The sequence below is a fragment of the Capsicum annuum genome, chromosome 9 (assembly GCF_002878395.1).
Source record: "Capsicum annuum cultivar UCD-10X-F1 chromosome 9, UCD10Xv1.1, whole genome shotgun sequence".
NCBI classification, from domain to species: Eukaryota; Viridiplantae; Streptophyta; class Magnoliopsida; order Solanales; family Solanaceae; genus Capsicum; species Capsicum annuum.
In genome coordinates, this window is record NC_061119.1 from 212266461 (window position 1) to 212285066 (window position 18606).

The window sequence follows — 18606 nt, forward strand, 5'->3', positions numbered from 1 at the left end:
AATAAGGATGTTGCGTTGGATGTGTAGTCTCACTATGGGGGATAGAGTCAGGAATGAGATTATCCCAAAGAAGGTAGGAGTAGCTTCGGTGGAGGACAAGATGAGAGAAGGCAGGTTGAGATGGTTTGGGCATGTGATGAGGAGGAGCACGGATGCCTCTGTTCGGAGGTGTAAGAGACTAGCTTTAGATGACTTCAGGAGGGGTAGAGGTAGGCCAAAAAAATATTGAAGGGAAGTGATTAGGCATGATATGGAGCAACTGCAGCTTACTGAGGACATCACCCTAGACAGGAAGGTATGGAGGTCGCGGATTAGGGTTGAAGGCTAGTATGAGTGTGTGGGTTGTGGCTAGGTGTTAGGAGAGTATGGGGGTGGTAGTCCTCTTAGGTCTGTGAGTGTATTGTTTACTACTAGGAGAGTATCCGTTTCCTATTTCTTATTTCGTATTGCTTGTACTTTACTTATTTTGTATTTCCTTGATATTTGTTGTTATTATTTTATTGCTTATTTCTGTTGTGTTATACATCCTGTTTCGAGTTGCATTATGACCTTGCTATACTATTCTCTCTCTTGAGCCAGGGGTCTATTAGAAACAGCCTCTCTACTTTTTCGGAGGTAGCGGTATAGACTGCGTACATTTCACCCTCCCCAGACCTCACTGTGTGGGAATATACTGGGTTGTTGTTGTTGTTGTATATATATAGTTATACACTAATTTATAAAACATATACACATGAATACGTTAAATATATACGTCAATAGAAGATATATACACATATATACGTACTAATTTAAATAAAATATACTACAATATATATACAACAATATATACATACACTATATATATAGTTATATACTAATTTATAAAATATATACACATGTATACGTTAAATATATACGTCTATAGAAGATATATACACATATATACATATCATTCAATATATACGTACTACTTTAAATAAAATATACTACAATATATGCACGCACTATATATATAGTTATACACTAATTTATAAAACATATACACATGTATATGTTAAATATATACATTTATAGAAGATATATACACATATATACGTACCATTCAATATATACGTACTACTTTAAAAAAAATATACTATAATATATATACTACAATATACACACACACTATATATAGTTATATACTAATTTATAAATATATACGTCTATAGAAGATATATATACATATATACGTACCATTCAATATATATGTACTACTTTAAATCAAATATACTACAATATATACACACATACTATATATAGTTATATACTAATTTATAAAACATATACACATATATACGTTAAATATATACATCTATAGAAAATATACATACATATATACGTACCATTCAATATATACGTACACATATAAAATATATACTTCTTTAAATAAAACATATGTTACCTAATATAATAAATTAATAATACTTTATAGTAAATTAGTTCGTTTGTTTATTTAAAAAAAATAATAATCGGGCCGGTTTTGGGCCGGTTAATCAACGGGCCTGGATCGGATTTGATACGGATCCAAAACCAAAAATAAATCGGTTCGGGACCTAGTACCCTACAACCCATGGGCTGATCGGACCTTGTTAAACCGGACCGATTTTCTAAGTGGAGCGGGCTGGGCCGGGTCAATTCGGCCCGTTTGACAAGTATATTTAGAGATGTAGAGTATTTTACTAATTCTAGCCGTTATCTAATGTGGAAAATGATTTTTTCTACACCCATGATGACAGATTTATATAATAGGGTTAGGGTTAAGAGGAAGGACAAACTAATGGGCTAACAGGTTAATTAACGCTCATTGTGAGTGGATCGGACTCAATAGGCTAACGTGATTAACACTTCTTAAAGTGGATCCGGGCCAATAAATATTCTGAACAAATTTCTTTTTTTGTCGTCGTCTTGATCGTGAGCATTTAATTTGAAGCGGGACTAAAAATATTTAAGGAATTAATTTCATTTCGTTTATGATGAATGATAGAAAAACAAATAGAAACGACATTGAAGTGTATCTAAAACTTTCTTTTTACACTATGGATTCACTTTGAATTCATCTCTTTTTTAATTGTCATCTTGATGATCATAAACATTTCATCTGAAGTGAAACTAAGAGCATTTATGAAATTAATTATAATATTTTTGTGATAAATAATGCAAAAACAAATACAAATATCATTTACATAAATCAAGTTAAGTTAATCTAGATCTTATAGGTCACAATATATGGCAATTTTCTATAGTAAACAATTATGACTAATTGTCTACCAATAATCAAATCAACATTTCACATCATCATTCAACTAGTTTAGTACGTAAAATTACTTAGAAACTGGAAATTAATCAAAATACAATTAAATTTCTCTATTTGCATATTTTTATTTATAACAATTTAATTAGATCTAAACATCATATGTCAGTATACATAATGCATATATAACAAATCTACTATAGAAATCATAAAACTTTTAGATAAACACCATCACTTTAGAAATGTTTAATTAAAATTATCTTTTTCACTCAATGTTTTATGTAATTTGTAATGCAACAAGGAGCACTAAATGCACAGAGAAAAAAGTATTAGGTGATTTCTTCTCATCTATCCTAACTTTGGTGGATAGAGTTATCTGATACTACTATTGCTGGTGGAAGGTGAAAGATATTCCATACAACTAGTTGAGGTGCACGAATAGTGCAGATCCAGAATTTTTATTGAGGGGTTAGCAAGTAAACATACGAACTAACCGAAAGGGTTCAACATTATATATACATAAAAAATATTTTAATCATGTAAAAATAGTATAATTTTTCGTCGAACCCCGACCCCCTGAATGAAAGATGGCTCTGCCTCTATGCGCAAAAACTGACCTGGATACCGCCAGGGACACTAAGTGCGCAGAGACAAAAGTACTAGGTGATTTTCCCCATCTATTCTAGCCTTGACGGAAAAATTATCTAATACCTATTGGTGGTGGAAGGTGACAGATATTCTATATAATTAGTTGAGGTGTGCGAAAACTTATCCGGATACCACATTTATTTAAAAAAAACACTAAACCCAAAGTGGATCCAGGTACAATATACTTCCTTTGTTCAATTTTACTCGTTCCAATTTAACATTGCACATTAATTAAGAAAAATAATTGATAACATGTCTACTTTACCATAGTACTCTTAGGAGATAAAATAATTTACTAAGAATAAAATAAAAAAATTATCTTCTTTTGATTAGTAAAAAATAATAAGTAAAATAAAAAATTAAATTTAAAAATTTCGAACGAGTAAAATGGATGGAGGGAGTGTTAGCTTACAACTTACAAAAGTCATTACACACACAAATATAGACAAAATTTTCTTTTAAAAAAATTCCTTTATTTGATTTCCGACACAAAATTTGAAATTCAATATTTTTTGGTATCTTCTAGAATAATAAAACAAAAATAAAAAAATAAAACAAAAAGTTAGCGGAAAAATTAAGTCCAAAAAAAAGTAGCGTCAGTCTAAAGCAAATATTCCCAATTTATAAACCCCCTTACTTCCCATTTCCCTTTTCATTCTCTCGCAAAATAAACCCTAGCCGTCTCTTCGATAATTTGCGGCGCTTTTTTCTCCTCCTTTGTTCAATATGGTGCGTATAAATTTTCAATTTTTATGATGTGATTTATATGAATTGTTTTTTTTTTTTTTTTTTTGTATTTTATGATCTTATTGTGCTTTAGAATTGTAGTGATAATCTTTTTATTTATTTATTTGTGGTTAGAACAACAATTGAATAGCTATTGAGTAATTGTAATTGTAATTTGCCAGTATATGAGAGGAGATTAGAGTTTGAATGAGTTATTATTCTGCCATTTTTTATTTTTTATTTTGGTTTGGCGTTGGATAGCAGAATTTTTTTTAGTACTTAAGATGAATCCAGAGGTACAAGATCTTAGTGGAGACAAAAAACACTAGGTGATTCTTTTTAATTTGTTCTAGAACCTAACCTAGGTGGACTGACAGATGGGTAGGTATTCCCGTGGATTTAGTCGAGGTGAGCGAAAGCTGAGCTGGACAGCAAGCCTAGATGGACTGACAGATGGTAGATATGCCGTGGATTTAGTTGGGGTGGGTGAAAACTGAGCCGTACAGGAAGGCTAGGTGGACTGACATATGGTAGATATCCGTGGATTTAGTGGAGGTGAGCGAAAGCTGAGCCAGACAGCAAGCCTAGGTGGACTGACAGATGGTAGGTATTCCCGTGGATTTAATGGAGGTGAGCGAAAGCTGAGCCGGAGAGCAAGCCTAGGTGGACTGGCAAGATGGTAGGTATTCCCGTGGATTTAATGGAGGTGAGCGAAAGCTGAGCCGGAGAGCAAGCCTAGGTGGACTGACAGATGGTAGGTATCCCGTGGATTTAGTGGAGGTGAGAGAAGGCTGAGCCAGACAGCAAGCCTAAGTGGATTGACAAGATGGTAGGTATCCCGTGGATTTAGTCGAGGTGAGTGAAAGCTGAGCCGGACAAGAAGCCTAGGTGGACTGACAGATAGTAGGTATTCCTTGATTTAGTCGAGGTGAACGAAAGCTGAGCTGGAAAGCACAGTTAGCAAAAGGAAAAGAGGAAACTGAGGTACTTGAAAGGTAAAAGCCCTTTACCAAAGCCTAGTTTGTTAAAAGGAACCCAATGTTGTATGGAAACAGATGTATCATTTGAGAAAGTAAATAGAACATCTTTTGCTTGTTGGTAATCAATCTTGATAGCTTTGAGAAACCAAGGAAACAGTCGAACATTTAGAATTGAGGGTTATCCCCTTTGAAAAACAATTGTTGGATTGAATCAACTCTAGCTTATTGCCCTCTTGCAAAGCCAAAGAACTCGTTTTTCAATCCATATGGCCAAAAAAGGTTAGTAGCTCATCCCCCATTCAACCAGTAAACCCTTTCTTTTAGTCGGGTAAAGACTCTCGGTTTAACAGTTTATTTTGGTTATTATAAAAATGAGTTGAGAATGCCTCTAAAGTTTCCAATTAATTAAAAGGGGACTAGTGGGTCCGCAACTGTTCAGCTTTCCAACACCCTGTACAGTTGTCGAACAACTTCTATGGTTGGGGGACAACTCCTGTAATTGTTAAGACAACTTCTATAGTTGTTGGGGTGAAAGTATAAAAATAAAAAGCTGAAAAACATGTCACTTTTACCTAATTTTTTGAACTTGAAGGACCCCCACTTAATGACAAACTTATTTGTCACTTTTAATTTGCCTCCCTTGGTTATTTGGTCATTTCCAGTAACCTAGTAGATCCACTAAATCTTTTTAAGAATGGAGCTTTGAAAGCTGCAAAACTAGTAACCTTAGCCCCCGAACTCAATCTATGGCCCTCTCAAGGTTAGGGGACTCAAAAGCGCGTTGTGAGTGGTGCAGTTTATGATGCCTCCAAGGCATCTGCCGATCCTTACCCTTCCATGTAATAAAAAGTACTCCATGCTTTTTTATCAGCTTTGCTAACGAATGCACATTCGACGAATCCTATATCCTCCAAGACGACTGCTACAGTTGTATTGATTTTTGCAATTTATGGTACAGGGTTACCCCACTTTGTCTTTTCAGCCTTATTTCCTTTCTCAACTCCTTTCTGATTTTATGTTGGTAGTTGCTTATCACTCCATTGTTGCTTATTCATAGCCTGTTGATTTTCCGGCCCTTTCTTCTCTTTCAAGAAGTCATGACCTAGCAAACAAGAGATGCAATAAAGTGTTTGCCAGTTGTAGTGAATAGGTTGAGTAAACTCTCTACCATTGGGATCCAAGACTTTTGAGAGATTTAGGCAAGGCCTTGATGACATCCATATGATATTATTCCATTCTTGTGGTACAGTCATCGACATGTAAAGGATTCCTCAATCCACTCCCAATCAACAGTTAAGAGGAAGGTTAGTTAGCTTAACAGATGGGGTAGTCTTGAGTACCTCATTAGCATAATTGAAGTGTGCATTATCCATTCTTTAATGAAAATAAGACTATTATTGATCATTTGCACCATTTTTGGCGAATCCGACACGGGTGCGGCATCAAAAGTGGAGAGTCCGCGCAACTTAGCAGGTTACAAAACTTTTTTCCTGTCTTCTAAGTTAGTGAACTTTACCATGAAATATCTCTCTTTGTGGTAGTTTTTTTTGGGTTTGACAATTTGGTTCCTGTCATCCACTTTTTGCTTTCTTTTTCAACATCACCCTTTTAACAATCCGGCAATCTTATCCCCATTTTGAAACTTAGGAGCATCATAGGTGAGGCGCATAGCTCGATCAACCCAGCTTATCCCCAACCAAGCGTTTGGATCACGAGTTTGCCCTTTGCAGCTTCACCATGCCTCGGATTCTCTGCTGTCAGGGCATCCTTACTTCCCAAATCCATTTGATTAGCCGTTACGTACCCAGCTAACAGTGGATTCCCCATCTCTCTGACTGCTTGTCCCCAACTACCACTTCGACTTGGTAGTTAGGTCCATTGTTCTGTCCCTTACTATTTTTTGTAGCCTTGTTCTTGCATCATGCGCCTAGAGAAGAAGAAAAGAGAATTTTCCATACAAGCACTTTATTAGATAGCTAAAGATTTGACGCTAGATGATTGATCAATTTCGTTGAACTTGGCGCGTTACAGGATTTTTTTAATGATAGTTGATCTTCCAAATATGGATGAGCTTTAAAATCAGCACTAAATAGTTAGAGATTTAGGTTTTTATACGATATTTTGTCAATTTTTTTTTTCTTTTCTTCCTTTTTAGAAGTTTCTGGATGAGCTTTTCAAGATTTAAACGATCTTATTCTCTGCAGCTGGTAGATTTGTTTTATTATCTATAAGACTTAAATTAATTGGATTTTATAGTCTGAATACAACAGAATTTTTATACCTGCACATTATTTATCAGTATCAAATGAAATTGATCGTAATGTTGATGCATATTTTCAAGTTGTTCCTTTTCTTGCCTTAGACGTTGGATTTAACTTTTTTCCGGATGAGTTTTTGGAGATGTAGATGAGTTTTGTAGAGCTGCGAACCATTTATCACTATTGGAATGGAATAAATCCTAATAGTTTGAGATTGATGTGCTTATTTGCTTGTTGATTTGTCTTTTTTGTCCAATTGCTCCTTTTTATGCTTCTTAGAATTTTGTTTTTAACTTTGATTGGGACGAGTTTAGTTTTCTGACATGTGATTAGGGTTGGATTGTTTAATTCCTTTGACTGATTTTTTGTGGTGGTGTTTGTGAATTTATTTACAGGCTCTACCAAATCAACAAACTGTAGATTATCCGAGTTTCAAGCTTGTTATTGTGGGCGATGGAGGAACTGGTATGTTTTATGCTTAGCTGGGTTTCACTTGTAGCATCTTTTGTATCAAAGAGAATTTCAATAACAAATTTTGATTAAAACAACTGTATTTTGTTTTGATTTCTTCAAACATACGAAAAAAACATAATGGTTTTTAAATATGAAAATTATTTCAAAGAGTTAAGTAATCATGTCTGAGTTTACACCAAAACTTTCTGGGGTAGTTGCTATTTGTAGCCAATCCAATCTTTATTAGTGGCTTGCTCCCTTTTGTTGGAGTACCCTAATGGTTCCTGCTGTTATTGAATTTCCAGGGAAGACAACTTTTGTCAAAAGGCATCTCACTGGTGAATTTGAGAAAAAATACGAACGTAAGTTTCTGTTTCCCTGTGCTTGACAGAACAAGTCTTTTGATAATTTCGGTCATTATCCTGTTCAATAGAATCGCTATGTTTCTTATGAGTCGATTATTTATTAAATTTCGTTTTCATACAGCCACTATTGGTGTGGAGGTTCATCCACTAGACTTCTTCACAAATTGTGGGAAAATTCGCTTTTATTGCTGGGATACAGCTGGACAAGAGAAGTTTGGAGGGCTCCGAGATGGTTACTAGTGAGTGATTCTAGACAATAACTTTTTAGTTTCTGCAAGGCTCTGCTGCTCGATAGATGTTATTTCTGATTTAAAAGCTTAGACTGTCAAATCTTTAGAGTTAAATGTGTAAAAAGTTCCAAGTTTCCAGAGTAGAGAAATATCTATATTAGGTATAGTGGTTTGTTCTGACTGTGAAGAATAGTTGATACCATGTGTTCTACAGCAGATGCCAATGTTGGTATTTCTACAATGTGGGGTATCTCAGGTTGTTGTATCTGAGGTGACAGTAATTGTGCTCACACTTGCGTCTCTTTTGATTCAAACATGTAACTTGCTGTTCTTTTTTTTTCTGTCAGACACTTGGATGACTGTTTTGCCATTAGTTGTCTTTGCTTGGAGTGTTTGGTGTTCTGTATTTTTGGCTCTCATATTTCTCTCTGTTATTTGTGCAGCATTCATGGGCAATGTGCAATTATCATGTTTGATGTAACGGCCCGTTTGACCTACAAGAATGTTCCTACATGGCATAGAGATCTTTGCAGGTGAGAAATTCTTCACAGGCTCTACTAATAATTGATGATGTATGCAATTGAATCTGAAATGCCTTCCCCACTGCTTCTTCCAGGGTTTGTGAAAACATCCCCATTGTTCTCTGTGGAAACAAAGTGGATGTCAAGAACAGGCAGGTTAAGGCAAAGCAAGTGACCTTCCACAGGAAGAAAAATTTGCAGTACTATGAGATCTCGGCAAAGAGTAACTACAACTTTGAGAAGCCTTTTCTGTACCTTGCTAGAAAGCTTGCTGGGTAATGCTTATAAATATAAATCTATTTCCCGTCTGCTTGAGTCATATGTACCCTTGATGTTCTGAACCTAATTTCTTGTCCTTCTTGTAGGGATGGAAATCTTCACTTTGTGGAATCACCTGCACTTGCTCCCCCAGAAGTACAAATTGACTTAACTGCACAAGCACAGTAAGATCTCCGTTCACTTTTGGCACTGTTCTAATATTGAAGTTTTATGTGTATTCAAAATTGGGAACCGTCAGTAAGACCAGAATACAGATATTCACTCTTTAATATAATATTAATATTAAAGTTAAGACTGTGATCTGCCGATACTCATTTAACATATTAATATGTATATCAGACTTGGAACTAACTAGACAATTTTGATCATGAATAACCCTTGTATGTGGTAAGAGTACAAGTATTAGGTACCTGTTAGGTTTGAGGTCACACAAGTTGAGCATATTACTTGCTTGTCTGCGATGTGCAACGTGTCTTGTGCTTGAAATTCTATTCTCTTTCTACGGTTTCTAAGCTTCTTCCATACTGTTTATTCAGGCATGAAAAGGAGCTTGCTGAAGCTGCTATTCAGCCACTTCCTGATGATGATGATGAAGTATTTGAATAGAAGGCCTAGCTCAGTGCCGATCAGTTTCACCATTGCACCTTTTCTTATGCTTCGTCCTTAAATTTTCTATATCTGTCTTCTGTCTTTGTTGTTTTGAGGATTTGTTTGCTGCTTCCTTGTATTACAAATTGGTTACTAGATATGTTTGTCTGAGACCATGAGGATGTGGTTTATTAGGCTAGATAGTGTTTCTATTCGGATCCTGATGTAAGCTCGCACTTTGTTTTGGCTCTGTTTGAGCTTTTTATACTATTACTGGGCTTACATATTCGACGAATTTTTCTGTGAAGCTATCCAAGTGCTTACTATATTGATGGCAACTTAGTACACACGAAGCTTTCTCTGCTCAAGGTGAGTGGTTCATTTCTGAGCCTCTTAGTTTAGAGGCACAAGGACATACTTCTCAACCGATGAAGTGAGCTAGGTTTGAGGGAATCTGAAAGGGATAGAGAACCGCTTTGGATGCTCTGTTCATCTGAAAGAAATATCGATTGCCCTTATCATTTTAGCCCCCATCTCAAGTGTGAAGGATATTCTATTGCTATAGACTAGTGATATTATTCATTCGTATCCCTCTCAAGCCGGACAGTTTCCTAATACATTAATCATATAAATTCATGTACTTGAATTTGGGAAGCTTGGAGTTTCACATCATTACCCTATGACGCACCTTGAGAAACACATGACAGGTTGTCTGTTGGTATAGAAGATTGGATGACCATAACAACAATATGCCCGTGTGATTCTACAAGTGGGGTGATTCTACAAGTGGGGTGTACTTAGATCTTACCCTAGCTTTGTTGGGGTAAAGTAAAGAGGTTCCCGATGGACCTTTTAACTCAAGAAAAAAATCATTTTATAGAATAGGTCAAAAAATTATTGATCTTATCCCCGAAAAAAGGCATGACAGATTTGCTAGACATTTCCTCAACACTTGCAAACTATAACAAGGGGCAGGTATTCTTTGTAATAACACCAAATAGTAAAGACGGCCTTCAAGGTTACAAGGTTAAAATTTTCTTATGTCAAAGCGCAAGGGAATTTAGCAGTTTATATATAACTAAGCACAGACAATCTATAAAATGATGGTATAAAAAATCCTACACTATCCATACATAAAAGTTGCTCTTATAATAATAAACTTGCAGAACCGTGGGCTAACACCCACCGATTTGGTCCGAAAATGGTCCGTTCGTGCTGTTTCACCTGTTTAACCACTCAAACGGCCTCGCCGACCCGGCCAACCCACCTTCCCCGGCTCCTCAGCCTGCCTGGGAGCTCCCGGTCAATTTTCGGTTCAAAACACGACCGCATCTATTACTTGTAATTATCTTTTAAATTAATTCTACACTATCCATGCATAAAAGTTACTCTTATAATAACAATGCAAAATATGGTCCCCTAAAATTATAAGTTTTTGGATTTATGGGTTTTTGTTATGGACTAAATTTGGCCTTGTGTCAGATTTTCTGGGCCATGGACCAAAGGTGGGTTCTTCTAAGGGGAAAGGACAAAAATAATACCTAAAACTAAAATAATTCCACAAAACTAGCACCTGAATTTAAAAACTCAGTAAATAACCATTAAGCATCACAATTCGACCCTTTCTATTTTGTGTACTGGGCCACCGACTTCTATATCATAGTATATGCATGTGATTGCAAAAGTCGGGTAAATTTTCTTCATGTTAGAAACTTCAAGGAAGCTCAATTCTCCCGTTGCAAATTCCAAACTTTCTTTCAACAAAACATTATTTTAATCATTCTAATCATGAAAATTAGCTTAATGCATGAACCACTTTTCTTATAAATACGCCATTCTCATCTTCCATCTACCATCTTCTAAGTTTCATTATCTCTTTCCTTTCAACAATAAAAAAAAAACTTCTAATTAACATTCAGAAAACACTATTTTTCTCGAAACTTCTTGTTCATTTTCATCGTTTCCAAAGTGAAAGAAACAACAAAAGATGTTTGGAAATATAGACTTTGAATATGATTATGCTTTACTTCAACCAATTAAACTTCAGTTACTTGACGATTGGGAATGGAAAAATCCTCCAGCAATATCTTCCGAAAATTCTGCCTCATCTTATGGCAGAAACAAAAATATAGTTTTTACATGCATTTTAAAAATGTATCAATCTAGTATAAGAGAGTATCAATTGAGAATATAGACACTGTAATTGTATCACTGTAGTATAAAAGTGTATTAATGTGGTATAAAAGAGTATCAATTGGGTATAGGGATTGCATGTGCTTGCATAGAATTTCCCTTCTCCATTTTAAAAAGTGTATCAATATAGTATAAAAGTGTATTAATGTAGTATAAAAGTGTATTAATTGATTATAGAGACTGCATGTGACCAATTGGGCCAAATGGCTAAAAAAAAGATTAGTTTAGCTGACTAAATAGCCCATGTCCACCTTTACAAATGTGGGCCATTTTTTTAAAAAATGGGCAACCCATGTACTTTTCCCTTCTAATAAGTTAAATCAAAGTTGTTACTAAATTTAATCCATAAAAGTCGAAATCATAGGGTGCAAAAAGACATAGCATGCTTATGGTTCCTTAATGAGTTGCCAAGTTTGTTGTATAAAAGTTGCAACAAAATAACATAAAATATTAATGAACTTCAATCAAAGAAGAACTTGTTTCTTTGAAGTTACATTTCATCAACCACTTAGAAAGACAAATAGTCTTTAGACATGTAACCATAACAAGAAAACATATGGGCTTACATTTTGTTTGGGCCTTTCATATTGTGGGACATCTTTTGGAAAAGCCCACTCATAAGCTCTTCTTATGAGGTGTACTCTATTTGTTTCTTTCTCGTCTATTCTGAAAAGACTGATATCTTTCTATATTGGATAATGGTTTAGTCCTAACGCTCTAGTTGCCGTTACTGTCCTGACATGTTGAAAATTGCGTTATGTCAAGAGATATTGTTCATATGTTGTAAAATTTTAGCTATATGTCGAAAAGTCTTTCTTACTTGAGCATTGAGTACTCATTTGAATACATAAATACAAAATAAAATAAATAATAATAAGTTAGTGAGTAGAATATAGCTACGTTCATCAATTTTTTTTTGTTGTTGTTGAAATTTTAAACTTAGAACACACTTGCGAACGCAAGCATGGACACATTCTTGTTGCCCTAACTAACATGCATTTGTAATATTAACATGACATATATAAACTCATGTGTCAAAAAAGTCTTTATTTTTTCGCCTTTTTAAGACAGGCATTCATTACGGTCTTATTAAACGAAAAGAAATGAAAGAAGTAATAGCCACTAAACCATCTTGACACTATGAAGTAAATTCAGAATTTTAAATTAGTCGAAGGGAGAGTATCACTACACCATATTGGTTGAAAATAGAGTACATTTACCACTGTTTTATTTTCTTGTGGATGTATAAACAAACTTGTATGAAAACAATGAGACATGAGTTAAAGGGAGATGTTTGGTTTATTTGTCTAGTGTAAGTTTAAAACATTGAAACAAAAATTCAGAAAATAACAAATGATCCATTTAAGTAGTTGGGGTGCACCTTGTTCACCTTATCAACTTAATCCCAATTGATGTGTCTCCATCCATGTCTGTTCAAACCACAACCAAAGATAGAAGCCCATCCCCCACCCCCCACTCCCACCCCCACCCTACCCCATAACTAGCACTCATTGGCCTTTTTTTAGGCCATTCTTTAAACTTTTTTCGTTGTTAATCTAGTGGGCTAAATTTAGTGTAATCCTAGTAGTGGGGTTGCAAAGGGTAGGATGTACGCAAACTTTGTGTTGTGTAATCCTAGTAGTGGGGACTGCAAAGGGTAGGATGTACGCAAACATTACTACTACTTAATGGCCTAAAATAGGGTCATTTGTGCAATTGGTCCATCCTACATCATATTTTCAATGCATAACCCTTACCAAGGCCAACAATAACATCAAACTTCAGTGTAATTCAACAAATGGGGTTCTGAAGGGGTATAACATACGCAGACTTTACTTTTACTTTTGCGAGATAGAGAGGCTATTTTTTTAAATTACGTAGTCGCAAGTCTAATGGGCCAAACTTTCGTCTTTAAAAGTAATATTAATGATCATCTGTTTCTTCTTTATGTTCTGCTGATCTGAAGCATCCAGTAGCGCCTCACCGGCTTAGAAATCAAACATAAAAAACGGCTAAAATATCAATTAGTAATTTACCTTCTGTTGCCAGAAGAACTTATCTTCTCCTCTTGGTAAAATGAGCCTCTATTTTTGAGTTCGACAAAGTGAAAGAATCAATTCTATCATTCAAGTCGGACAACACTTATCTACCCTAGTAAGATTAATGGACTCAAAAGTGGCCATTTGTGCAAATGGCCCACCCTAGTCCCACTTCTTTAATGGACTGAATAACACTGTGTATTGCCCACTAGGCCATCCCCATCATTCCAACCCAAAAGTGGGTGTACAAAAGCTGGTCTGTTACTTAACAAGCATGTTCAAAAACTAGATGAGAGGTGTGGCCTCAAAAGTACACTTACATGAAAATTTTACTTGGCCCATTTGTTAAAATTAATGGCCCATTAATGGGTCCATTAATGGGCCCATATTTAGTTTTTTGGGAGGTGAGTTGAAGGCAACAATTAGTAACTTTCATTGTCGGTGGGTGGGTGGTTGCTTCTATATGCAGATGCCGAGTCAAGATTTTCATGAAGGGGGTTCGACATCTATTATATATACATAAAATATAATTTTAATGATGTATAAATAGTATAATTTTTCGCCTAAGGAGTTTTCGTGAACCTCCATTACAAAGGTTGGCTCTGCCCCTGCCTATATGCATGTTACAAAATTTGCTATACTAGTATTAGAGATCGTGGTGGAGTGGTAAGTATTGTGTCTCCGATTCGAGTTCTGATATATTCTTGTTAATAAACTTCATTCAAAACCGGAAAAATGATGTTTGAATAGAAAATGAAAAAGGATATTTCGAACCTAACAATTTTCTTGTATGTTCTTGAGAAATTTAAGTCCCTATGTTACAACAGCAACGTAAATTATAGAATTCTGCTTTTTTTTTTTTTTTAAGAATAATGCAAAAAATCATTGAGAGTGTTTCAAATTTACGGTAATATAAAAAATAGAGTGAGCGTATTTGGAAATAGCCATGTGATTTTACTTTTAAAAATTATGAATTAACGGCGTGAGACCTGTCTTCTTCTCAACCAATTAAGAGTTAGAAAAAAGTACTTCTACATATAAGCACAAAAACCTTTAAATCTCTTTAATCAATGAGGGACAAAGTTACTTCCCCTCCATTTTATTAACTCAAATGGTCACTCAATTTTAAACTTTTATTTTTAAAAAATCACTCAACTTTAGATTTTTATCTCAGAAAGTCACTCAACTTTCATATTTTTAGTGAAAGTTGAGTAACTTTCTGAGTAAAGATCAAAGTTACTGAGTGACTTTCTGAGTAAAAATGTGAAAGTTGAGTGACTTTCTGAGTAAAGATCAAAGTTGAGTGACTTTCTGGGATAAAAATTCAAAGTTGAGTGATTTTTTAAAATAAAAGTTCAAAGTTGAGTGACTTTCTGAGATAAAATGTGAAAGTTGAGTGACTTTCTAAATAAAAATGTGAAAGTTGAGTGACTTTATGAGTACAGATGAAAGCTGAGTGACTTTCTGAGATAAAAGTTCAAAGTTAAATAACTTCCTGAAATAAAAAATCAAAGTTGAGTGACAATTTGAGTTATTAACTCTTCTCAATTCACACTTCACTTAAAATATAAAATCCAACAAGTCTTATCATATCATATCACGATTATCGAACATCGCGGGAAAAACCAAAAAAAAAGATTGCTATATATACATATATATTTCTGATCCACAAAGTGAATTCAGCCAAATTTATCATACATCTTTTCAAGATTCATCTTCTATTTACTATTTTCTTGTTAGGTTACCCCTTTGCCTTTTGTCCCTACTATTTCGTTTCTCTTTTTATGAATTGTCTATTCATTCTTTTTTTAAACTTCATGATAACTCATTTCATCAATATCAATTTGTCTTCTTCCATACACACACAACATCTACATCTATATATGCATGATGATGACTTGAAAAAATATCAAATAAACAAACTTGTTAACGTGTCAAAACCATAATATTTGCAAAACTTAGAATCACATGTATAAGCTAAGTGTTATTTTCTTTTGGTCATATTTAAGATGACATAATGTAGGTAAGTGATATGTAATATTATAGTGAAAGGGACATTGAGAGCTCTTTGGAATAATAAATTTGGGAGTTCTCAAGTCACATGGACTATCATGTGATGATATGGAATTTCAAGAAGCCAATATATATAGATCATATTATGGTAGGGTAAAGGGTATAATATACCATGATCATCATGAGATGTGATGGAGAAAAATTAAAGAATTTATTACACACTTCATTATTAAAAACACAAACAATTTTTGAAGGGAAAACAAATTGAATTACAAATGGGAACTATCAAAATTGTTTAACTAAAAATATGTCTTTTAATTGACTAATTTGTGGAGTCACATTGAGTATTTTCATATCATTTATTCAGAATTGTGGCATAACCCAATCCTTAATGAGTGTATCCATGTATATATACATAGTATGTGTAAAAACTAGATACACATCCAGTACACCCTTGAATTATGGTCAAAGTCGATACGACACAGTTCAACTTTACGGATGTCCTATTACCCTCCTGAAGTCAATTTTAGCGTACTTTTGTGCTGATGTGGCATCTTTATTATATAAAAATGGGGTCCACGTCAGGTAAAAAAGTTGATAAAAATACACTAAAATTTAGTTTTGGGGGGTAATAGGACCTCCGTAAAGTTGGACTGTGTCGTAGCAAATTCGATCATAGTTTACCCTATAAAAAATAATGGATTCAGATGATCGTACTAGATCCGCCTCTGCATGACTATCCCTACCTCATATCAAGAAAAAGAAAAAAATGAAGTTAAAAAAAAAAGGGTTGGGGGTGGGCTGAGTGCTTTGTAACATGACATATTGGGGCATAGTGGCATGTGGTTAAGCTCACAAAGGGAGAAGCACAAGGAGTAGGATAGGAAGCAAATGTCCTTTTCTTTGCAGGAAGTAACACTTGCTAGCTAGTGAGGGATGGAGAGTAGTAAGTGATGAAAATCTAAAAAAGTTCATTGCCTTTTCTTCATTCTTTCTTGCAATCCTCATTTTAGGGAGGGAGGGTGGCTATTGGATTTGCTTTTTATGATTACTAGATTATGTTGTCATTTCATTTCTCATGAGGTCCAATAAAGATCTTCTTTTTCCCTCCTTTTGTATTTGTTTGTTGGAGGAGGACGGTGCGTTGATCGAAAATTTAGATGTTTGTGAAATAAAGAATCACTACTTGTTTTTCTTTTAACTCCAAAAAACTAATTTTACCAAACTTTTGCATCTATTGTTGAATTCGCCGCTTGAAAAAGGAACGTGTTAATCTAAGAGCGAAGAATTGATCTTGGCCAAGTGTGTGGCCGTCAAGTAATGTGGTAAGGAGTGCTTCTCTTTAATAGATTTTACACGACGTGAATCTGATTTAGTCCAATCAACAAAAGTGTTATCTTTGTCAATAGGTTATTGGTTTACTGATTGTCTATATGTTCATAATAGTAGTAAATGTTGCTCCTAATAAAACCCTTAAAATTATCTTATTGTCAACTTAAACTTCTTGAAGTTTACACTTAGAATTGCTAGTTTACTATATATATATATGTTAGCTAGATTAATTTTATTTTAAATGTTCTTCAACCAGATAGTCCAAAGGTTATAAATAACTATTTGTAAGTCTATTAAGTCTTCTTCGACAATTCAATCATCATTGATTAAATATACAATCTCCAATGTAAAATTGAAAGATTACAGTACTATTTTCAATTGGCTCCTTTTATATAATAGATTAAGTTGTATAGATTAATTTAAGTTTTATTATTTAAAATTATAGATCTTACAATATATATATGTATTATTTTCTTCCAATGAGAAAGTGCACATTCTTATCATGTATATATGGCTTACCACCTGAGTTTTTTGAAATGTCATTGTTGTTCTTTGCCAACTTGATGTTCTGTCCATTTTCAAAAGACAAATGGCAAAACATTGATACTATTATATGGGGACATAAAATTACAAACTTTGTATCCATCTTTACATATGTTAGTGTTATAAAGTAAAAAGTAAAAAATAAAAAAAATAAATCTAGTGGCGAAGGCAAGAATTTTTCGTCATGCTAAAGGTGTCTTAGATTTAATATATTTGTGTAAAAAAATTTCATCCTTCACTGATTGTAGTTTCACGTTTGCATATATTTCATTTTTCATACGGTAAAATTTTCTCTTTGATTTTGCATATTGTACCTAAAATTTGCGTAGAAATAACGCCCACATGCCATTTTTAGGTTATGTACGTACACTATCCACTTTTTAGTCATATCTTTAATAACTAGTCATAGTCACAGAGTTTCAAATTTCGCACGTAAAGTTTCACATGTAGAATTTAAACTTCATAATAGTGTTTTTTTTTGTTCAATTACATGAATTTCAAAATGGCTATATGTGAAATGCAACACTTTAATGTTAGATATTGAGGTAAACTTCTCCTGAAAATAAAAAATAAATTTACTTGTTACAATTATTTTTTTAAGTCTATAATCAAATTCAATATCATTAATGTCTCAATTATTATCATGATAATAATTTGTATTCACATAGTTAAAGTATTCCTTTTATCTAGCAATGTAGATATTCATCATGAGGTAATTACATATTTCAACATCAACATGATCATTATCGATATTTTAAATTAGAATCACACTATAACTTCACCAAATGTTTTTTACATCTTAATTGTGATTAAAATAATAAAACTCATTCACTGTAAAATAATATTAAAAAAAAGTATATATCATTAATATCTAAATTTAAACCACTAATCAATTAATCAATCAATAAATTTTTAATTATAGTAACATATTAGAAGAAGGCATGGCTATTGGGAAAAGAGATTAGCAGACAACGTTGGTATTAAAGGGACAAAACATATAGCATGAAATGCAGCATTTTTTTGATTAAATAATTAAAATATAATCTTTATTTAATTAGACACATAATTACATTGTTATTCCCAAGTAGGATAATTTAATTTAAAAATCTGAAAGAGGATAAAAGAATAGTAGTAAAAGGTAACAATGGTCATGATAGATGGCA

The 18606-nt window shown here is 33.8% G+C and overlaps 1 protein-coding gene across 1 annotated transcript; it reads left to right on the plus strand.

The window, feature by feature from the left end:
* The first annotated feature begins 3454 nt into the window (after positions 1–3454).
* On the plus strand, positions 3455–9618 carry LOC107841109 (GTP-binding nuclear protein Ran-3). Its single transcript, XM_016685112.2, has 8 exons — positions 3455–3652; positions 7283–7352; positions 7646–7702; positions 7827–7944; positions 8379–8468; positions 8552–8731; positions 8822–8899; positions 9272–9618. The coding sequence occupies exons 1-8, from the start codon at positions 3650–3652 to the stop codon at positions 9339–9341; spliced, it is 666 nt and encodes a 221-aa protein (XP_016540598.1). The 5' UTR covers positions 3455–3649; the 3' UTR covers positions 9342–9618.
* Positions 9619–18606: the final 8988 nt, after the last annotated feature.

Bases quoted from the DNA above. Each gene is read 5' to 3' on its own strand.
- LOC107841109 (XM_016685112.2), top strand. The intron at 7,703-7,826 runs GTAAGTTTCTGT...GTTTTCATACAG, and splicing joins ATTTGAGAAAAAATACGAAC to CCACTATTGGTGTGGAGGTT. The intron at 8,732-8,821 runs GTAATGCTTATA...TCCTTCTTGTAG, and splicing joins CTTGCTAGAAAGCTTGCTGG to GGATGGAAATCTTCACTTTG.